This window comes from Struthio camelus, chromosome 5, assembly GCF_040807025.1.
Source record: "Struthio camelus isolate bStrCam1 chromosome 5, bStrCam1.hap1, whole genome shotgun sequence".
NCBI lineage: Eukaryota > Metazoa > Chordata > Aves > Struthioniformes > Struthionidae > Struthio > Struthio camelus.
The window spans coordinates 37,285,442-37,309,285 of NC_090946.1; the positions used below are offsets into that span (position 1 = coordinate 37,285,442).

General features: G+C 38.0%; 1 protein-coding gene across 3 annotated transcripts in view; it reads left to right on the forward strand.

The window, feature by feature from the left end:
• TTC17 (tetratricopeptide repeat domain 17) overlaps window positions 1-23,844 on the forward strand; it is a 62,022-nt gene that overhangs the window by 16,627 nt on the left and 21,551 nt on the right. For all 3 annotated transcript variants that reach the window (XM_068945551.1, XM_068945552.1, XM_009682816.2), the window contains exons 5-16: window positions 132-263; window positions 945-1,054; window positions 2,677-2,821; window positions 3,201-3,340; window positions 3,582-3,742; window positions 4,053-4,165; window positions 5,697-5,837; window positions 6,282-6,397; window positions 7,573-7,747; window positions 8,286-8,363; window positions 10,457-10,681; window positions 13,017-13,203. In XM_068945551.1, the coding sequence (XP_068801652.1) occupies window positions 132-263; window positions 945-1,054; window positions 2,677-2,821; window positions 3,201-3,340; window positions 3,582-3,742; window positions 4,053-4,165; window positions 5,697-5,837; window positions 6,282-6,397; window positions 7,573-7,747; window positions 8,286-8,363; window positions 10,457-10,681; window positions 13,017-13,203 (1,723 nt within the window). The remainder of the gene's footprint in view (window positions 1-131; window positions 264-944; window positions 1,055-2,676; window positions 2,822-3,200; window positions 3,341-3,581; window positions 3,743-4,052; window positions 4,166-5,696; window positions 5,838-6,281; window positions 6,398-7,572; window positions 7,748-8,285; window positions 8,364-10,456; window positions 10,682-13,016; window positions 13,204-23,844) is intronic.

Consider the following 23,844-nt stretch of genomic DNA (forward strand, 5'->3'; position numbering starts at 1 on the left):
GATAGGAAAGGATGATAGGAATGTAAAATAATCACACTGTAAATCTTCCTGGAAGTCATTTTCTTTTGTGCATGGCTTCTGTAATCTTGGTAAAAGCATCAGCAAATACCTGTGTTTGATTTTTATTTTAGGGTGTTCAAGAAAGAGTTAATCTTTCCGCACCCTTGCTACCTAAAGAAGATCCAATCTTCACATACTTATCCCGGAGGCTGGGAAGAAGTATAGAGGAAATAGGTCATCGTATTTATGACGGGCTAATGAAGGTATGAAGCTGTAAACTTACCGTACGCTCAAGAAGAGTACTAGAAAGGTCTCACAAGATTAGATGTGCCTGGTATGTGCAATCAGATCCGGTACTAGTTCTGCACATATGTTTTGTTTTAGATGTTGATTTCAGAGGGTGGAGATTCAAATAATGCTTTCTACTAGGCAAGCAGAGGTATGAGAAGCCACCAGCAAAACTAGAAAGTGGGTATCTAATGTCATTCTCAATAACTCGTATGTTTGTCCTACATATGAGCCACATTCATTGGGGTCGCAAGGTAATAAAAGGTTTTAAACAAAAGTGCAGATACTTAAAGAGCAAAGAAGAAACACTAGTACCAAAATATATGTTTTTAAGTGCCGTTATGCAAAATATGTAAATTTTTATTCAACTTCCAAACTAAGCCACAAATATTAAAACTTTTGTTACTTCTCATTTCATCTCATTTGTACCTGTATCAAAGGCCAAATTAATGTTTGGTTTCACTTTGATGCGTTTATATGCCGTTTCGTTCTTCCTGAACACTCATAGCTACTGCCGAATGGCAGCTCTCCAGAAGAAGAGGATAACTTGGAGGAGATTCAGTGCTCGGTTTTCATCCAACAGTAATTAAAGCCCCTTTTAGCCTTTTAGTTCATGTCTTGGTAGTTACTACAGTTTGTGTTTCTCTTTGCTGCAGAACTCTTCTTCTTGGGTACTCTATAATATGGCTTCTTTTTACTGGAGAATAAAGAATGAACCATACCAAGTAGTAGAGTGTGCCATGCGTGCCCTTCATTTCTCTTCAAGGTGAGAATTGCTAAGGTTTTAGTTTTTAAAACTGTCTGTTAACAAATAATTCCTGTTAGTTGTCCTTATTCTTTGTGTGCTGTACCAGGCAGCAGCACTTTCAAGGATTGCTTAGGAATATTTTTAAGAAATTCATTATTTGCATTAGAACTTTTTCGGGGGTAATCCATGAACCTGAAAGTAACCAAAGAAAAATAGCCTAATCCCATTTCTTATTAGGGACCTTTGCAAAGGGGGTCCAGTTACTATGTTACTTTCTTGCAGAATATGCTGGAGAATGTTTGGTACCTTTAGCTGTGAATGTCAAGCAGATGAACTGTGTACATTTCGTAATAGCCATAAGGCTGACAAAGGCAGTGACAGGTTCATTGCAGCTTTTGGGAGTCATTGGCTACTGTTGTTGATGGGAGTTCAGCTGTTTTAGCTAAACCTGTTAGCTTAAGATAAACTGCTATGGTTCTATTCCGTCAGAAAAGTTGTGCAGTCAGTCCCAAAGACCTGTGGTCAGAAATGTAGATTCTGCTGCTTTTTAATGTGTTGGTACTAAAGGGAAAAAGACAGGCTCAAAGTTGCTGTGAAAATTAGTTTTGAAAAGACGCTTGTGATTTAGAAGAATATAACCAAGAATTAAGCTGACAGCAGTATGAGAAAGTAGATCGATTTATAAGAGTTGAAATATTAATTTAGCTGTTTTCAGCTGTAAATAATGTGCATCTAGTGCTATGTGCAATTAATCGTGATATTCCTATCACGTTTGATCCAGTACAGTCAGCACCAAAGAAACCTCTTCTGTGCCATTGTGGAATAATTGCGTCATGATGATTTTCTTTAAAAGCTTTAAATTCGGTGTAATTTCTACCTTTTCAAGCACAAATGGAAATTAGCTGTATGTGGCTGAAGTGCAAGTGCTCTTTTCAGTACTGTACATAAATATGATTCGCCTGACTACTGCAAGAAACTAAACACTGCTTGTTATGGCTTATGATTTAGCTTTCAGAATAAGTCATCTCAGAAAAATGGCTTTGTAGTTGAGATCTAGTACAAGATGGGAGATCTGCGATCCAGAAGCATCTATTCTTTTGCTTATCATCCATGAATAAAATAGGAATAAAGCTCACTTTATTATTTTCTTATCCAGTCACCGTTATGAGGAAAGAAAGGTTTGCATGGTGGCTATGTAGCGGGTTCTTTAAAGCCCGTAGGTAGTTTCTGTTGTTGTTGCGTAGCTTGAAATGGACTTAGTGCAGTGAACAAAAGTGAAAAACACCTGTACGGTATTGCAGAAGATAGGTATGTATGTATAAAGTAAGGAAAATGTCTGTCTGTTTTTCAGGAGAGCAAAGCGTCAGGAGAATCAATACTTAAGAAAATTAGTTTCCCTTGGTTTAACCCTCAGTTTTGAGGGGATGAGGTGTGACAAACTACTTGGCTGCTACTCTCAGCATTTCCTATCCGTCTAGAATGTGCTATAAGGCGTGAAGTCAGTATAATTTAAACACCTGATTTTTTTCTTTCAAATTACATACTTAGTATATGAATATAGAGTTAAGTGTCCTTATGCATGATGCTTGCACAGTCAGACCTCCTTTAATGTCTCTCTTTTTTTTTTTTTCTTTTTTTAGACAGAATAAAGATATTGCATTGGTAAATTTGGCAAATATTCTGCACCGGGCTCACTTCTCTGCAGATGCTGCTATTGTGGTCCATGCAGCTCTGGAATACAGTGACTTCTTTACCAGCTATTACACTTTGGGAAATATATATGCGGTAAATACTTCTTTGTTTTCCAATATTTATATAAAACCAAATAATTTTAAATCAATCTGGCTAGACTTGTAATGCTTTTCTCTTTTATGATGTATCTTGTGTTCCATATGCATTTTATGCTTAATGTTTAAGATTCTGTCATGATACTACATCCAAAAATGTCAGTCCTTCAGCAAGCAGAAGTTTTTATCAGCACTTTAATAAATCCCAGAGAAATTCTCCCACAGCTCCCCGCTAGCAGATACGGTGGCCTGAGTTTCAGAAAAGACAGGCTGCTCATCATAACAACCTAAAATTGTAGTTAATGATTTAAAGAAGAAAATTAGAGGTTTTATGGCTAATTCTCTCTTTTTCCTTTCTCTTTTTTACCCTTTTTCAGATGCTTGGGGAATACAACCACTCGGTCCTGTGTTACGATCATGCTTTACAGGCCAAACCAGGGTTTGAGCAAGCTGTGAAAAGGAAGCATGCTGTACTATGTCAGCAAAAGCTTGAGCAAAAACTAGAGGCTCAGCATAGGTAACTGAAGAAGCACCCCAGTGAAAATTCATACAATCTCATTTTTATTGTTTTGCTTCAGTACCTGCTTGCATTTCTAATAAAATTGTGATATTTAACTTTGTATATTTCTTCGTGCAAGGAAATTATTCATAAGAATACTGTAATGAATCCAAAATAAAGTTTAAAATGTGCAAAATTATAGGAAAAGGTATTTTAAAAAACATTCAAAGTAAACGTTTTCTACTATCCAATTTTCAAGATCACTTCAGCGAACATTAAATGAATTGAAGGAATATCAGAAGCAGCATGACCATTATCTTAGACAACAAGATGTCTTAGACAAGTATAAGCTCATCCAGGAGGAGCAAATCTTGAGGAACATCATTCATGAGACACAAATGGCAAAAGAAGCTCAATTAGGTACACCTTTTTTCAGTTCATGCTCATTAAAGGAATGAAGAATTGCACATATTTGGATTAATATAAGGAAGTAACTTAATATTTTATGATGATCCTCAGTGGCAGTTTGATTTCACTTATTTTAATAAGTGATCGTGATATGTTCTTGAACAAATAGTTTTGATTCCTTCAGAAATGGTTTTTCCTCTATGTTCATATTTTTAAAAAAAAAAAAAAAGATTGTCAAAATTCTGACTTACTTTTTGCTGTGTGTTATTCTTGTTTCCTTCGAAACCTGTTATATCACAGAAAAATGTTTTGTGCTCTGCAGGGAACCATCAGATTTGTAGACTCGGCAACCAGCAGCATAGCTTGCACTGCCCGTGGGATCAGCCTGTTCGATACCACCGTGGAGACGTTTTTGAAAATGTGGAATATGTTCAGGTTTGTCTGTGAATTGATGTCACTACTTTAAGTCCCATCCTGTCTGTCTTATTTAGCAAAATAGTTCATCTTTTTGAAGCCTGATGAAGGAGGTACATTTAGCATGTGATAATTACAGTGAGAAATGGTATAGTCCCGTTATCAGAGTTTATGGTACTTTTTCTTTACTTGCAATACAAGCTGAGATCCACTGTCGATTATGGAAGTTTTGAGCCTTACGTGGGGAGGGGGGATGTTGTAGTTGGTTTGTTTGTTTGAAGGTTCATTTGAATTAAAAAGCTTTATTCTTTCCAGGTCTCAGGTTCCTATGGGATACCAACCACTTTCGATGTTGTCTCCTCTGCTTTTTCAGTCTGTGTAGAACAGCCAAGTGTCTCTTTCTAGGAGATGCAAGAATCAAGTGACTTGAGGAATACAGTCTTCTCTTACATACGTAAACTAAACTTTAGGACTGAAATGCTCTAGGAGCGCGTAACACGTTCAACTTTCAAATGTAGTTTACTTCAAAGAAGGCAACGAAAAGCATTAGGTAGCTAATGTTCGTGAAGAGGCAAAGGATTTTTAAGGAGTTAGTTTCCTTTTTTAACGTGTGTGGTATATGAAACAAGAATCACTTCTGCAGTGGAAGAACATTGCAATATAACAGCTCAAAGAGTGTTTAAAATAATGTAGTATTAATCGCTTACCATCTCTACAGCCTTAAAATGGATTGTAATTTCTTATGTTTCACAGTCATATGACTCAAACTACACAGTATCTGCACGCTACTTCCAATTTAAATCTTATTTGCAGTAGTTCACTTAATCTCTTTTTTCCTACCAGAAAGAGCACAAAAATGCAATGAGCAATTCACAGGTAGAAGAGAAGAGTTCATTGCTGATAAATTGTTTTAGCTGCCTTTAAATTAGTTGTTAGTGCAGTTTCATGAGTGTTTGCGAATTTAAGATATTAAATTAGCAAGTGCATCAAGAAAATCTGATACGGTGATATTGAGAAATCTTAAAAAACGATTGATGTGTTAACATTGAAAATCCAAAGCTAAAGGCAGCTGAGCAACACCACTGCTGTGTTAGAACTATAGATAAAGGTTATGGTTTGATTTATTTTGTGATATAGAAAATGTTCTGGAGTTTTTCATTAACTAGTTTAAGAAAGCAGGGATAATTTGTTTTTAATTGTGCTTTGTTTTTTTCCTTTGGTGTTCTTCCTATTGCAGTAACTGTAAATTCAGATTATCAAGATAATTTTGCAAGCCGTGAGTGTCCATAAATCTAATTTGGACTAGAGGCATGTTATCTAGAAACACAGATTTTTGTTTGTGTGTGTTCTATTAGAAATCTTTGTATGATACCTTTTAGCATTTTTTTTCTGGTTTACGCTTTCGTTGTCGTTGACTTGTTTGCAACACTTCATCAGTGACGCTTAACCACGTAAACGGTGGGGAAGAATATAACATGCAGAAATTCAGCGAGTGATATACCATCTCTTTTCCTTATGAAATATTCTTATTCTGTTTATCTTTTATTTCTAGTTTGGTGAAGACTCTTCAACTTCTAGTATGACATCCGTGAATTTGGATCTCCATGCAAACCAAAGTGACCACAGCCAATCCTTGCAGTCTTCCCCTGTTGCTCGTTCTGTTTTTTCAGTTTGGAGTGTAGAAGCCAACAGAGTGAGTGAATGTGATAAGCTTTCCTCTTTCAAAGAACAGTTGTGAAAGTGTGCATCTTGTCCTTTTTAGTGTAGAACTTCTTAGCGTTTGGTGGCCCAATGTTGGTGTGTGGCAGCACTACAGAATCTAGTATTCTGAATTGCTTCAGCATACTAATTCCTGTGTAGTTTTTCCCTACCAGTTTCCCTTTGTTTTGAACTGTGCTGCAGTGCAGACAGGGTGGTTGTTCAACTACTTTTGGAAACATCTGCAAATGAAGTAGTATAGCGAGTAAAGGTAGACAGTTGAGCAACCCTTATTCCAGAAGAGATAGAAAATAATTGTTTTAAAGAAAGATCTCTGCTCTTCTTTTTTCCAGATTATTCCTAATGTTCTTATTAGCTTCATAATTAGAGGATTAAAAATGATGAGAAAGTAATCAAAAATAATTTCTTTTCCCCTTAGGATAAACAGCATATTCTTTGGCCTAAGCGATCAGAGTGCATGAAATCTTTCCCCAAAATTCCTGATCCAGAAGAACTGCCAACTTATTTCCTGCCTCCAGAAAATAAGGGATTCAGGCAAGTGCTGATTTTTTAAAACGTGGTATCTGTAGATTTTGACACCATTGATGTAGTTGCTGTCACACTACTGTCTTAATTATACAAGATGAGCATTTTATTTCTGGAGAGGATGGATACCGTTAGGGATTAACAGCACAGATATGTTCATTTTCTCTGGCAGTTTAACAGAAGGAATGGTTTCCTTTAGTGTCATCTTTGCTACAACTGTAACAGTCGGGAGACCCAATTCCATGATGATTGTTCCCTGATTTTAGTACAAGGTGAATACATGAAACTTTTACAGTATTACTAAAAGACAAAGGATTTATGTATAAGCCTGAATGTGTTCTAGAGTATGTTTAAAAAAAAAAAAAAAAGATGACTAGACCTAGAGAGAGAGAAATAGGTAAGTATCAGGTTAGTAAATATAAGTAACTGTTGCAGGACAGGTCTAGTTACGTTGACGGAAAATTGTGGTGACTAGAAAATACTGAAGACGGGTTCGGTCTGGAAAGCCTTGGCTCCTGTCCTTCTGGACAGAGGCTGAAAACCATCTTAGTTGTTAGAATAGTCACCAGTATTTGTTATTACATAGGATAAGATAAATGTGTCTATGTTGGAATATCTGTCTTAGGTCAAGGTAATTTCATAATAATCATATTCACTTAACACTGTAATAGTGAGAGTAAAAAAGATTTCTTCTCCTTGTCAGTATAATTCTAGTAACGAACATGTGTTAAAGCAAAGGTTCCCATCTGCAAGTGTCCTGAAACCTCCTTTTTAAAAACAGCTTTCAGCTTGGATAGGATTTTCTTCCTAAATAATTTGTCTACTTATGTTCCTAAAATAAAATTTTAGTATGAAGTATTTATTCTTTTTTCATTTTTTTCACTTATCCATTTAATCCGAAATGTTATGCGATCTCTATTAGTATAAGAACCTCCTATGTCTTATCTCTCTTGAATTGACCTTTATTTACAGGTGTTATACGCTTACAAAGGGAAAGTAAAAAACTTATCTATTGATGCCTTTTGAGGGAAGGATAGTCTTCAAACTGCCTTGGTTTCCAGCTCACGTCTCGTGGGAGTCCACAGTGTGAGACTTGTCAGTTGAGATGCAGCTGATTCTTATATTTAAATATCAGTGATGTGCAGCATGTGGTATTGGTTTGTTTTGGTTCTTCTTATTGTTAGAGTCCGCTCTATCCTGAGTATCTCAGGAGAAGCTGTTGTGCATGGAGAAACCCAGCCACCAGACTGTTCCTCCATTACTGATGCTCGTAACAATGAATCTCTATACCTACTGGTCAAAGAACTTGACAGTAATCTAGACCTGAAATTTAAGATGCCGGATGATCAAGCAAGACAAGTAAGAGACAATGTTTTTCATTGATTCTCTTCTGTTTTAAATTTCTCCTTTTTACTGCTTACTCATGACTTGAAAAATATTGCTATTTAAAAGATGATTTGGTATCACAAGCCAATCAGTGCTCCCAAAGAAGGGAAGCAAGTGCTTTTTAACACTGCTGGCGAAAGGCTGAACTTGTCACCTACCGTAAGACTATTGACTGACCTCTCTTAAATGCTGACGAAAAGCACACAGAATAAGAAATTTAAGTTACTGTGAGAACTGCTATCTTCTAAAACTAACAATCCTTTGACACAATACATCATCTTGGGGTTTCCAGTAACTGTTGTATTCTCTAAGGCTGGTAACTTTAGGCTGAAATTAGTCCTTCACATTCCTTTCTGTAGAATTGGCTGTTTTAATAGTTACATGTTCACTTTATGTATTTAGAACAAGCTTTTTAGGTTTTCTACCAAAGGGAAGACTTAGGCAAATGAGAATTGGGTGACTCATATATGCTATAATTTCTTTTATTTTATTTTTTTAATTTGTTGTCCAGATCTTGCATTCTCGTATCAACAATCAAACTGTTACACAAGAGAAGATAGGAACGTTTCTCAGTCGTGCCATCAGAAAGGTATGTCAGAAATTGTAGCATGAGGTAAATAAAGAATTCGTATTTGAAACGGTTTCTACACTTCTGAAGAAGTCAGTCAGTGATGTGCAAGATATAAGCTTACTTGGTAGCTGTAACTAAGGTGACACTAACTTGATAATCTAGGTTGCCCAAAAAGCACAAACATACAGAGAAGTATCCTTTTCAGTTAGCCTCAGGACAGGCCAAACAGCCCTGTAGTTCCTACTGTGACTGCAGGACGTTGTGAGCAGCAATGTATTAGCTAGTCCTGGCTGCCGTTTGCTTAACTGAGCAAAATAGCTTGGAACTACTTCATTGTTCTGTTTCTTAATTTTCTTCCATCTTTCATCTCTCCTTGCATGCCTAGCTTTTGCTCTTCCTACTCCTCCCCACCCCTCCCCCCCCCCCCAAAAAAAAAGAAACCAACCCTCTGTCAATCTTCTCTGTCAGGATAATTAGCGCTCTGGGGCAAAGAGAGTACATCTCTATAACACCCTGCAAAATGCCACCTCCATCTTGCGTGGGGCCTCGCAGTGTCAGCACAAGACAAATGACAGGAAGCATTGAGATAGAGGTTGACTCTCTTTGTGTCAAGCTGATATTTCTCAAATTAATTCTCTTGTACAACTTGTGTCAAGGCAGTGTGTGTATGTATTGTTTTTAGTCTAAAAACAGTACCATTTACTATATGCTTCTGTCTTACCCAGAAGAAGAAAAATTAACAGTAGGAGTTAATTCCTGTTATTACACTGTTCAGAACAATCCTGTAGATAGCTAGTGTTGTACTGTTGTAGCACACAGGTACTTTAACTATAGTATTCTGTTGCCCTCATGCTAAAAGTCTTAACTTCTTGATCATTTAGATTCTGGTGTAAGAATACCGTTATGTCATGCCTGTTCTGCAGATGATGAACTCTCTAGAGTGGGAGGGTCACAGTTAGCATTTTTGTCTTGGAAAAAGACAAAAGCGTTAATAGTTTGCCAAGGATTAAGTTTAAGAATACGTCTTGTTATCTTCCAGTGCCACTTGAAGTAGAGGTAAAACTATCCTATGTAAGGCTGTTTTTAAAACATTGAAGAAAATCTTTGTCCCCATTGACTTTTTCAGCAGCATTACTCTAACGTTAGCTGTATTGTGTTAATGCAACACTACTGTAAACTTTCTTGTTTCTTTAGCTTCTTTAAACCCGACTGCATGTTTCTTAGTCATGCATGCAATTGGGCTTCAGACATGGAGGTTGGAATGGACGTTAACTTTAGTTATTGCTTTTGTACGTTAAACTGCTGATACAACTGGGTAACGTGGGATGCTGAGAATATTGACATCTGGACCATAAGTGTTTCTAAACCATTTCAAGCTGCTCCATCTGAAAGATGATCTCTTACCTAGCTCTGTCAGTTCTGAAATTGTACTGTTTCCTCTCTAGAACGAGTGCATGCTCTTTCTTTTATAGGTCAAAGAGAAGGTAGGAATATTCAAAGTATATGTAACTCTTCTTCACTTTTCTGTGTGCCCTCATTTGTCACTTGCTATTTTATATTATTTAAACAGCATCTAGTACGTGTTACCCTGTGTCATTTATCCATAAGACAAATAGCTAGATAACTAAATTTAAGAAAAAAGCTATTCTGAAACCTTAAATTGACAGGGAATCTTGATGTTGGCTATAGGACCTAGAAGCATATCCAACTACTATTAAAAAGTGCCTGACCGTCAGAGAGGCAACATTTTTTTACGCAGATCTGTATTAGTATAGTTTGAAGCCTGAAGTGACTAGCAAATGTTGCTTCCCAAAGCCAGCCAACCATTATCACTTGCATGTTTTAAGGGACTTTGTGGCCGTAATAAAAGGCAGTCGTGAGTAAAGTGCGTGAGCAGCAACTCCAACTAAATTGCAGATCAGATAGTAAGTTGCATTAGTTTGGATTTCACCCAGGTAGGGCAGATGAAGCAATCAACTAGCAGTCAGAGGCAACTTATGCCTAGTTAATATGGTAATATGCATGTGCTTCTTTACCAGAGATGAGCATTCATGTCTTCCTGAGACACCTCTTTGTGTGTGTTTTCCTCCTTTTCCCCAACTCTCCTACAGCCAGAAGATCCGCTCTGGCTTGTGCTTAATGAAGCTGGATTGTACTGGCGTGCAGTTGGAAATAGCACCTTTGCTATCGCCTGTTTGAAAAAAGCATTTAATTTGGCTCCTCACGAGTATCAGGATATCCCTCTAGTCAATCTTGCTAACCTCTTGATTCATTATGGTCTTCATTTGGATGCCAGCAGGCTCCTGCTAAAGGCTTTGGCCATCAATGCCTCTGAGGTAAGAAGCTGTTTTTCGTATTTGTTCAGTAGTGAACGTCCTTTCCTTTACTTCATGAGTTCCTAACTGCACGTTGCTTACTTGTGCATGCAGTTCAGCTTCCAGTTTGTGGTTTGGAGTGGATGGTAATTTTCACTTAAATACTGGAGCTAACTGGGCAGTGCTGGTTGCTGAGAAAATAAGCTTCTGGAACGTAAATGCCTCTAGAATAGATGACAAACTTTTGCCTCCCAAAGCCAGTATACCAACAAGTAGCTCCGAGGACTCCAAATCTGAGATTGTGGTGGTATTAGCTAAAATGGAGATCCGTAGTGCTGTCAGCGTTCCATCTGGCTTTTTTGGAAAAGTTTTAAAAGTAGCACGTGCGTCACTAAGGTCTCTGGCTTCATAGGCATCTTTCTTTGCTTTGTTGGATTTGTTGGGCCACTTGGATTGTTTCTGTACTGTTTTATTTGTCCCTAGATTTCATCTACATATCCAAAGAACTGTACCCTAGATGTGTTGATGAAACTTGCTTCCAGTCATAGATTCACAGTAGTGTTTTGTTTGTTTGTTTTTGTATTTCTGAGTGACAAAAATATACGTGTTTTGCAGATTGTTGCCTGTCTCATGTGTAAAGTAGCTATATAAGCTATATAAACTATGGGACTGGGCAAAACAATTGTGAAAAGGAAAGGAGGGTGGAATAAAGTAAGATGGAATGTAAATTTAGCCAGGGTTATAGATATCCATATCACAGCACCCTTCCTTGGCAAGTAATTTTGATCTGACGTATGAGACGCTTCAGAGAGTTTAACTTAAGTAACTTTTTTCTGTGCTTGCACCTCTGTGGTTAAATGAAGAGAAGGCTTAAAACTGCCAGGCCACCAATCATCTAGCACTAAAACAAGCAACAACAACTTTTTGTACTTTAACATCCAGGAGCAATTTTGCAATTGTTGGAAAGGAATCTAGCCGGTTTGGGTTGCAGGTACGAAAAGGAACTGTAGGCGTTTGTATACAATGTGCCTGAAGAAGAATACTTGAAAGCACAGAATTGGAAGCTTCCTTGGGATCCTTAGGACCAGACTGCACGAGTAGGATTTTTCCTCAGAAATACTGGCAAATCCTACCTCGTTACAATAATGCCTGCTCCCATTTTGTCTAGGCATTCCCGGTGCTATAATACCTGCTGCATCAAAAAGTCTGGCAGGAGAATTTGTGCTTAAGTGGAATTTTCTGTAATGTAATGGAAAGTAAATACAAATCAGACAGAATTACAGCTACGGATAATGAAGTATGTGCTATAATAGCAAAAGCTTTTTTAAAAAAAATTAATACAAAATATAGATCATAAGGTAATAAAAGCTTGTTGATCAAGATTAAATGTAATATTAGACTGAATTGGCAGCCTTATTTATAAGAAATTACCATTTGGTGAATTTTGCTGCATCATCCAGTTGCTCAGCTTGCACCTTTTTCTGAATGGTGTTCAATACAGGCTGAGATCACTCTGAAAAATATTAAGGTATTTATTGGTCTCCAGACTTTCAAATAATGAATGTAGAATTCTTTCAGTGGGAAAAAATGACTGCTGAGTTACAATATTATAGTCACTATTCTAGCATTATATTGTTAATTGCAGCAAATTTCTTTGTATAAGTGAAAAACTGTTTAGAAAACAAAATGTAATTCTTTCCTATGTACCAGTATTAAACTATTGATTAAATTCTACCTAGAGAAAAAGGTGTTTAACATCTGTTCTTTAAAAAGCTTTTTAATGTTTCGGGGAGACTAGCCAAAAGCAGTGCACAAAAATATTAAATTTTAAGGAATTGAAAATAAGCCTAGATGCGCACCTCTAAGTTAGCGTGAAATTGGCATTTTGAGTAACCTGATTCTGGTAGAGTAAACCCTGAACGTTGTCGACAAATCCAACGCATCTTTACTACCAGAAGGCTAGTAATATTTCTCCATTTTTTTGCTGACTTTCAGTCTTACTAAGAATATCCTTCACCATTTCATTTTAGTTCTTCGCTACTTTGTGCAGTGAGCATTATGTTCATGATGAGTTATAATGTTTAATGTTCATCTCGGTGCGTGTGTATGCAAGTGATGTTTTTCATCTTAGAAAGCTGGAATCCTAAACATAAGCCTTAGGTCAAAACCACTTTCCTTTAGCATCAGAGCATCAAGCTGTTGGTTCTCTGTTCTAGGAACAGGTAGGCCATCCCAGAAAAGCTTTCTAAATTCCTTCCAGCCAGTTTTGGGAGAGCGGGTTTGGCAGAGTGTTTTCCGTTTCAGTGTCAAAATGTGAACATACTTATGCTGAGGAATGTTGCTTTTCTCTTTGTAGCCTCTGACTTTTTTGAGCCTAGGAAACGCATATCTGGCTCTGAACAACGTGAGTGGAGCCCTGCAGGCCTTCAGACATGCGATGGATTTGACTACAAAGTGTCTGGAGTGTGAAAGCAACCTGAAATTGATCCGCTGTTTGCAGTTTTATCCTTTTCTGTACAACATCACCTCTTCTGTATGCAGTGGTAAGCAACAGCCGAAAGATGGACCACAAGTGAAATAATGTCCCTTTGCCTTCAGTATTGCATCTGAAATTCATTGCATTCATTAGTGTGCTGTTTTTCCAAGGATTCTCCCTCTTGCTTTATAGTGCTTTCTCTCTATAAAGAGCAAGATTGAGGCAATTCCCCTCGTAAGGGGAAAGTTGTGGTCTGTCAAGAAGTGCTTGAGGACAACTTCTTAAATGACTGGAAGGCTGCCACCGAGTGCAGCTTACTTCCTGAATGTGTCTATCATACCTTAACAGCCTCACCCATATCTTTTACTGGTAAATGAGGAGTGATGGATTTGGTACTTGCAGAAGTGCACAGCTGTTACTGCTAGGGCTACTCAACAGCCTCCATGTATGTTCCTTCAAATTTTACAAATGGAGGGGTTTTCTTAAAGCTGAAGAGTTTGGTAAGGAGCAACTGTAGTTTTAATTCTTATCCTTTCATTGATTTCAATACTTTGAGGGTTTTTTTGTGGGTTTTTTTTTGTGTTCAGTCTTTATGGAATGCACTATATTGTGACAACTTTTTTTAATATGGGGTGTGTGGTCACTGTGCTTAACTCTCTAAAAATCTGTAAGGAAATTCACTTTGAACTCCTCTTCTCCCTGCTAAAATACTTAAAAATATTCAGGATATAATGTTTTGTAGCCCTTGGTAACTACTTAAAAAAAACAAATAGCTTTTTGAGACAACTTTTTTGTTTCACTGGACCCCACTGAATATTTCAACTTTCTTACCTCTACCTGCATATGGGCTAGTGTGCTGCTCCCAAGCAATCTTGAAGAACATTTGTGAATACATTTGGTAGACCCTTTCTATTAGAAATATCCCTCGGTGACAGTTTATTTCATTTGTTTATTTTTCAATGAAAACAGGAAGTGCTTGTGATTTTTTGGTATTACTAGGACTTTCTCTGAAGGATTTTTTTTGCATTCCACTACCGGGGGAAAAAAACATGGGAAAAACCTACTCTCTGATTTAGTAGCTGGAATTATGTATTCTAAGTATAGACCAGAGGCCATCCTATCTCCTGATATATTGCAGATGTCGCACCAACGTAGGTGATATTTCATAACTGTGCCATTAGAATAATATGATTTCCCAAGTCCTTATGCGGTTTTGCTCTGATTGACAGCACTTCAGTTGTGCAGAGAAATGAATACTGTTTGGCTAAAGGTATATTAGCAAGGGATGTTAGAGCAAAAATGTTGGGTGTCTCACCGACTTCTATAATACCAACTTTTGTGATGGTACCTTTCATTGAAACTTTAATATAGGACTACCCTTCCCTTAAATGTTCCAACAGATACCCCAAGCAGGAGTAGGACTTCAGTATTTCATTGCAAGGGGGATTTTTTTGCTGTACTAGAGAGAAATTTCAGTGTTTAGTTTTTGCTAGGATCTTCTTTAAAAATGGCTGTAACTCACGGGGTTAAAATTGTTCCAGTCAAACCTCAGTGACAGCAACTGTGTTTTGGAAATCAAGCAGAAAGGATAATGCTAATAATGTCTCTATTTCAACCACAGAACAGTCTCTTGCATTGTTCTTTTCTGTGCGATTTCCTCCGCACCTTACCCCCCACCAAGCTCCTCATAGTACTTAAAATCATATTGCTGTAGTTTTACTGATTCTTGGCTGCTATTTGCACTGATCAGCCTATGTAATAATAGCAACAGTCTTTAAAATTAAAATCCCAGTTTTGGAACCTTGTGATTCTTCAGTGTGAGGAGGAATCCTTGTCAAAAGTACATATGGAAAGTGTTATCTTTCCTTTTTTGCTAGGTTGGCCACAGATGAAAGTGAACGTGAATATATTCATCTAGTTGGGGGTTTTTGTTTTGTTTTTTAGGAATCTATAAAGCCTGTAATACACTACGGTATTCTTTGGATTAACTTGCTCATTAAATGTCAGAACTCCAATGTTTAGGTATTTTACCATATATATGTTGTTGCCTTTTGCTGAGACTCTTCCGTTCTTGATATTTTTCTCTTTTCCATTTCTATCTGTAATACCCTTTAGGTTGTCTGTTGTCTGAGTACAAGAAACCCGAACGTATGAACCTGACAAGTGGTGTAAATGTTCTTTGTACGTTCTTCTTCAGAGTGTTTGTAAAATAAACATGCTGGTTCATTCAACCCTGATGATGATTTGTGCTTTAAATCAAAATTCAGAATTCAAAAATGAAAAGGCAGATTGCTTATCTTTTTTCATAAGGTTTGAGGAAATAATTTTTTCACTGTAAACTTCAACTGGCTCAAGAGGAAACGTCGTAGACTATCCAAAAGTTAGGCTGAGTCTCCAAGAATAAATTATTTTAAGAATGTGTATCCAGACCTCAGTTTGCTTCTAAAAGTATTCTGATGTTTTGGGAGTCTGTTGTGTATCCTTCAGTCCAAAATAATTGAGAAGTGATTGTAACATTAAATTTTGACCTTACCCACTTACTACGAAGCCTTTGCCAAGATTATTATTAGTAGATATAATTATTTAACTGCTAAGTAGAACCAAAAAATGCAGACTCTATTTAGATGCTAATATTTAACATTACCTGTTGACCTTATAGCGTTTGTTACAATATTAATATCATGTAGACTTACAAAATTCATTGAAAAAATAATAACAACTGTTGCTGGTTGGCTCCATGGCAAACTGAAATGCACATTTTTATGACAGCATTCAAACTGAACAATACTTCCATACACCTTTCTGAATTGGAGTTTGGGTGTAGAGCTAATGCAGCACATTTGCAAGTACTTGGGTCAAATGTATGCTTGACAATTTCAGTATCACAGGATTATTCCTTCGGGAGATCCTTTCACAGCCTTTCAGAAAGTTTTGCTGCCCGGGACATCTGATACTGAACTTTGTCCTCTTGCTGTTACGGACCTGATGGCACATCATAATAATTTCTATCCATCTCCTTGGAGATGTGTCAGAACTGAAAAATAGCCATCTGGTAGTACCTGGTGTGCTGAGGAGTTGACCTAGAAACTGGAAATTCAAATCTGGTCTCTTGTTTAATATCTTTCCGAAAGTAGCAGTAGTAGAGCTGCCTGTGCTTTGGCTTGTATGCCTATGTAGTATTTGTGTCTCTGCTCTGCCTGTCACTTCTTGTCATGTGAACTGACCTAACTAAGTTAGCAAGGCAGTTGCACTTCCTTGTTTTGTTACCGGGAATTATTAGCAGGGTGAACAAATGGGCAGTGGTATTGATAGGCTAGCATGCTGTATTGAATGCACAAATCTTCATCAAAAGATTTGATGGGATCAAAAACTTGAATTTATAGTTGGATTACAGGTATGTATCTCGTGTACATCTCAAATAGGTGAAACGTGAATCTTCTGAAGCTCCTTGGGACATTTGCTGTTAGTACAGGACTTTGGAAACATGCTACGCTGACGCTGACTTGCTGGATGCTTGCTTATGTGCTCCTGTACTGCTGCCTGGTCCTTCTTTTCTAACTGCCTCTGCTTCAGACAGGTTTATATTTCAAACCCAAATTTGAAATACGTAGTAAGTATTCATGCATGTGAGAAGAGGAGTTAGAAACCTCAGACCTGTGCTTTGCTATTTAATTTCTACTGATGAATAGTTGGCTCCTGTCTTAAGATTTATAGAAATGTTTGTTTTCATTGTAAAATAATTTCTAAATCTGCAAAGGGTTTTGGTGGTGTTGAGGGTGTTTTGGGTTGTTTTTTTGTTGTTGTTGTCTGTTTTTTACCTGGAAGGTAAAAGGTTCGGTTTGCTTAGAAGATGCAAAAACTGTTAAAACTTTTTATCATGTTTGAAGTGCATTTTAGGCAACTGGAGGAATTCAGTCAGGTGGAGTTAATGTGGCTACAAAAGCAACAGTGCTGTAGTACTAGGTATGCCCCTGTACCTTGGACTAGCAGGTGCCAAGTCCCTTTTTCCCAAATAACTGGGAAAACGGTCAGAAGACTTTGTTGTCATGGGAAAATCCTGTGTCAGTCCTTCTAGAGGGGACTCGGCAGTAGTGGTACATATATTGCTATTAAATGATACTGCTATAATATTGCTGGCAAGTGACTTTCTGAAGCATGTTAAGTAGCAGAAACTGTGCGTTGCCTGACATATCTAAGCCTCCGTATCTGATGCACAGGTAATAGGAGCAAAGAGACCTTATGTCACAGGGATAAAATTAATGGTAGCAATATGGTCAACTCTCAGAGCTGCGGAAGTGAAATACTTTGGCTTTATGCCGCTCATCAAGCCAATAGAGAAAGCCAGCAGAGTTCATCTGATGCTGAAGTGGTACGTTGCCAGGGTTGATATTGTACGGTTTTATGACAAATAATTGTCAATGGCTTTTATAATGCAGCAGAGGAGCATTCATCTAGCACCTAAAGGGTTGCTCCTGTCACACCTCGTTGGCTGACCTGAACATTCAGATATTATGAATAATTATTATTATAATATGCTCTTTGCTATTTAAAAAAAAAATTACACATGGCAGACACACGTTTTTAGCGATCGTTGGTCAGCTGACTACTGGAAAGTGCCAGTTTGTTAACTGCTGTTGCATGGGGCCTTCCCTTATCTGTGTGCAAATAAAATTGATGCTTGGACATGCAGAACTCGCTTGCACCCAAAATATTTTTCTCCAACTGCAAGCATCTTCCTCTGACTAGTAGTTCCAGTTCTTCACAAGCTCATGCCCTTCATATTCTTGTAGACAAGATCAAAATTCAAAATGTCAAACTTCAATTAATTGATTGACAGTATTCAAAACCTGAAACATAACACGTTCTATGCTTTAAGTCTCTTTTGTCTCACTGCCTTTGGTTACTTGGCAGAATAGTGCTTTTTCAGAAAACTTTGTGGTGCTCTCTTGCAAGTAGAGGCAGTGTGAATACATGGCGACAGTATGCTTATACCACCAAATCTCTGAACACTTACGTGAAGAGTATGTATGTTTGCAAAAGCAGGGCATATTTCCTTACCTTGTGACTTTGTTCTGTGATGTATACAGCAAGTTTAATGATTGACTTTAAGAATGCTTTTAGTGCCCTCTTGTGGTACAAATGCCATATACCATATGAAAGCAAGTCAGTTTTTCGTCCATTTCCTCTTAAAATAAAATAGGGGGGAAAAGGTCTATGATCTTTGAAGTGAATGCATTTTCCTTTGTTGTCCCCCATCACTTAAATTTTTACAGAGTTAGTAAGCTTAGACGTTTAAGCAAATTCTCCTGAAAAGGAGAGGTTGACCCAAAAAGAGAATCTGTGCTTGAAACGCTGACAGTGAGCTTGAGGACAGATTAAACGACTTGCTTAAATCAAGATCACAGTTAAACCTCTGATGCAGAACTTAATAGCTGCAGTCCCATCTAGTTTCATGTAGCAATTTCAGCTACACAAACACTAACCAAAAGCACCACATATATCAAAACAAGCATGTGCTTTCTTTACAATAATGTGTGTTAAAACACAGAAATACGAAATGCTTGGGCTCGTTGTGTTAAGCACATCTTTCACTTACTCAGTGATCCCTACAAGCTATGACTGGTTGCATGGTCTCTGGCGAGAGGCTGCTAAATGTTGTTTCCATTTGCTATAGCATGAGGTCCTTCCTTGGCGCTTTTATCCTACTAGCCTTTTAGTTTCCTCCTTCTCAAGGTACTGTATCTTGTTCCTCCAAGGAATACTCATCATTTAAGGTGTTAATAGGTGGGAAGAGGGGATGTTTACTCTTGGGTGGAGGCTTTTGAGGTTAGCTCAGAATTTAATCTTGTTTTAGTTGGAGTAAAAGGCCAGAATCTGTATCAATTGCATGGGATTCTGAACTGAACAACACTAAACGTTTAAAATTAAGCTTTTTCTTCCTTTAACTTGCTTTTGAAGTAAAGACAGAATGCTAGAGCACTCATGAGACTTGCTTAGACTATCAGAAATGCTAACACTGTTATTCATCTGTGAGGATATTCAGGAAGGGGATTGGGTTTGTGACCATTCCTTTGTGTTAGCTTTCCTGTAAAGCAGAGAGAAAAGCTAAGCTGTCTAAAAGGAGTAGTGAACCGCAGCAGGGTTTTAAACGAGCAGGTTTCTGTCAAGCATGTGAACTGCTCGTCAGAGCTCTTGGAAACACATCATGACAAAGGTTTGCATGCTGTCATCTAATAACTGGATAGTAGCATAGATCAAGTGGATTCTGTCTTAAACAGTAGCAATTCTAAAATCACTGTTGTCATTCTAAGCGAAATATTCAGTTGACTATTTCTGCTCCCTCTACTGTCCACCCCGCAAGTTTCACCTGGGATCTGAAAATCAAGCTGGATTCTCTCTCCCTTAAGCATCCCTGGCAACAGGGATCATGCAGTGTCAGTCCTGCTGAAAGATCTGTTGGTGCTGCCCAGACAGAATCTGGGTCACCTTCTTTAAGTTGTGTTGAGCTCTGCAGTGCCAAAGAAGTATGAGGAGGTTAAATTGCACTCACGTGTAGAGTGAGAACATCTTATTAAATGCAGACAGGCAGGAGATGCAGAGAATGAGGACTGCTTTTTCTTTTACTGGAGTGACTCCTCTAGGTGGAGGAGGTGTCTGAAACCGGCAGAGCCACCTCTGACCAGGAGATCATAGAGAAATCGTGTGTGTGAATGTGTTTTCCAGGAATGATGTGACCCGACTGTTCTTTCAGTTTTGTGCTGCAGTGTCAGCATTACTAGCCCAGAGAGGGAAGAAGCAGTTCCTATCATCTAGCTTTCCTGCAATAATCATGACATCCCTAGAGTTTTAGTGCTGTGATCTGGGGAATAGTTGACTAGAGAGATCCTTGTCACAGGATGGCGCTTTTTTTTTTTTTTTTTTTTGATTTGGTGCCTGCTATGTTAATCAGATCTTTCCATGAAAAGTCTTATCTGTCTAGTGTGTGTTGTGTTGCTGACGGCAGCTGAAAGTGCAAAACCTTCCAAATAAACTTGCCCCAATAGGAAAGTGAAAAGCCATTTGAAGATCCCTTTGAACGATGTCTTCTCTGAACCTGAGAAAAAACTTCTTCACTGTGAGGGTGACAGAGCATTGGAACAGGTTGCCCAGAGAGGTGGTGGAGTCTCCTTCGCTGGAGATATTCAAAAGCCGTCTGGATGTGATCCTGGGCAATATGCTCTAGGTGACCCTGCTTGAGCAGGGAGGTTGGACTAGATGATCTCCAGAGGTCCCTTCCAACCTAAACGATTCTGTGATTCTCTGATTCCACCCTCCATGTATTTTTCTACTGAAAGCTATGTAGAGATGTACAGATTTAGAGATACTTAAATTTAAGAATCGGAGAAAGTGGTACTATATGTTAAACGCTGCATTTTTAGCTACTCTTATACACCAACATTGTAAAGGTTGTACAACCCATTGTTTAGGCGCGTTTCTCCCAAGCTTCTGCAGCTTCTGGGAAAACTATTATGCCTCTTAAATATTTCTGTAGCCAGCAGACAAAGCTTGCTACATAATAATAACTGTTGCTCAAATGTCATTGTTTTGTATTTGTTGGGCATGCTCATGGTGTGAATAAATTTTGTTTGCAGCTTGTTCTGATGCTAACATTAGATTTCCTTACATCACGTGAAGTCTGTCTTGCTACCTTATATACTTACATTCTGATTATTTACAGGATGGCAGTGTACCTAACTGCTCCCAAGTCCTCAGTCTTGCTTTGCACTGTGCTTTGTTAAGAACTGTCTGCCCGCAGTATTTAGCGTTCTTTATTCATTCTGTCTTTTCCCAGCATCAGAAGCTCACAGGCTAGCGGAAGAGGGAGGGAAGAAAGGCGTTGCCTCAGCTGCAGGGGTTATGAAGGAATTGGGGGTAGCATGAAGGAAGGGAACTCTGAATTCTGGGAGCGTTTACAGAAAGCTTACCGACGCAAAATTATTACTGTAGGAAGGAAAAGTAATACAGAATTTAGACTAAATATAATGAAACATTTCCCATTGTTTATCTGCCAGCAACTAGTGCAAATGAATTTTCATGATGTATTAGCTGGAGCATTCAGTTACTTCAAGATAACTGCGTGCTTGTCTAATAGGAGGAGGATCATGAGGGTTACAGTGGAAGAGAAAAGGTTTGCTTTCAGAATCAATTTTTTGAAAGCTGATACCTTAAATTATCAGACATATTAACACTTCTCTGCAATATTTTTTGATGCTTTTTGTAATAGGTAGAGAAGAGGACACACTTGCTACTGTCTTTGCCTTCCTCTCTTTTTTAGGAGGCTGCTTTTGCTAGTGGTGACTTTTGTGCATGAAGCTGCTAAAATTTCTTCCTGAACCCAAATAGTGTGCACTGCTTAGAGCTGGAGCTTTTCAAAAAGGCTGAAACTGCACTATTTCCTTTTTCCAGGAAATAGTTCCCCAAGTACAGCCCCGGGAGGATGTAATTGCATGAAGAACTTTGTAGTAAAGTTGCACAGACAGAATTAGTGACTTGTTGAAAGCTTATTTGGAAGAGAGAGAACATGTTGGCCTCATGTATGGAAGAACTGATGATGCATAGTTTAGTCTCGTTAACAACTTGCCAAGATCTTGAAAGCTATATTCACTTGGCTTAAACCTGAGAACTTATAAAGTGATGATGTGTAGCCTCATCCTGTAATGAGTCATGTTGAGACTGTCTCAAATCAGCATGCAATGCCATGTGCTCAGATTGAAATGAGCGCTGCATGCTGAGCCATGGAGTGCCAGGCACTTAACTACCCCTGATCTGTCTACTTTATTGATTTGTTTTCCCTTTTAAGGTTGGTTGCCTGGTTCATGTGAGATTCTGTTGTGTTCTGCTTTGAGTGTCCTCAAAGCTTTAAATCTATCTTACTTTCTGGCTACTAGCAACTTGAAACTAGGACAGCTTGAAGTTTCCCTAGAGAAAGAAATTGGTGCTTCTTGAACCTAACAGATTTTGGGAAACACACGTCTTCCAAAAATCCTTGGTCTTTCTGCAGTTACTATTTTATAGCTTTGTAGTGTTATAGCAATAGGATGAAAACTTTTTCCTTTTGAATCGTAAACTAGGGTGATTGGCTTTATTCTTGTCAACTTTTGCTTTCTGCAGTGGTTCCTTTGTTAGAATCTAGAGAAGGATAATCCAAATTCTGCTTATTGTTCATCACTCCCTCAAAATCAGGATTGGTTTTGTCTACTTTTTTCTAACAGCGGTAGCTCTCCTTCATGGAGTTGTGTATATCGGACAAAACGTTAAGCATGTAAAAGCTCTCATAGTCTAATATGGGGCATACCTGTTTGCTGTTTGAATATGTCAGTCTCTGATCTGCTTTGATCTTCAGTTAGGAAGAAGACTACACAGATATCTATCCCAAACAAATTTATAAAGCGTTGTGGATCAGATGTGACTATTAATCCGTTCTCATTGAGCGGTGTAACCTAGCAAAGAGGAGTGCTATAGACAGGTAAGCATAAATACAGACTGTCAAAACTCTTTTCTTAAAAAAATATATGAAATCAGGTTGCTGTGGAATACTGCTTCCATTCGACTGTATGTTTATACCTTACAGGCAGGGTGATAGTTCAAAGATGCACACGTACAGTCATTACTTGGCATTGTAGTGTCATCCTGTATATTGAGAGAACTAAAAGGCTATCAGTAATTCGTCATGGGATTAGTTAACAATGTTAGGGCTCAGCTACATGATGCCCTTTCTCATGGATGGGTTACTCTTGTACTTAGTCCCTTTTAAAGTTTGAGTGTGTAGGTATCGTAGGCTATAACAGGCAGGACTGCAAAATATTTACTGTTTAGCTTAAGAAGCGGTATGGGGTTTGTGATGAGGGAAGGTTAGAAGGAGAGCAAAACAAATGCTGGGCACTGTTGCCTTCATTTATGATAGTAATTGTTAAATTAAGAAATTCCGTGACTTAACCAGAAACAGGTTTCAGAAGTTGATTTCAGATTTCAGACTTCATTGCATAAAGTCAGGGAACCCAGTATTAGTCATAAGATCTTCATAGCATGTATTCTACTGTGATCCAATGTCGATGGGTGTTAGTGTTGGGAAATGAATATTTAGCTGTTTTCTTCTCTGGCATATTAGAAAAACAAGTATAAGGAGAAGTCACTGAGGACAAGCCTCATAGTCTTTGGAACTTCCATGTGCTTATTTCTCTTGCTTTCTTTCCTTCTTTGTCCAAAACAAACAAAAAAACCCTATTTTTGAGGCACAAATTCAGGCTGGAGTGCTGCCTACCTTGCTACTCTATATGTAGCACCAGAGTATTCTAGAAGAGACATTGCTAATCACGTTTTCTAGTCCCTCTTATCTGCTGACAGGGTTGGAGAGTTTAAATTTAGATGTAGTCTTCTATGTTTTGGCATCTGTTCCCAGGCATCACAGAGCAAGTTACGGCTTCTAGACTTGCATGGTGTAACAAAAAAAAAAAAAAAAAAAAAAGCTTCTGTAGTACTGGGTGATGAGGAATGAGGCGAGTGGGTACTCTAGCTAGACAACCTCCTTGATTCGCCTCCCTGAACATTCTCCAAGGTTTTGCCTGAATGTCCCTTTTTAAACTGCGTTATATGCCAATTTATATAGTTTTGTCTTCCTCTTTAATTTTTTCCATGTTTTATTTATCACTTTATATTTCGTAAGGAGAAT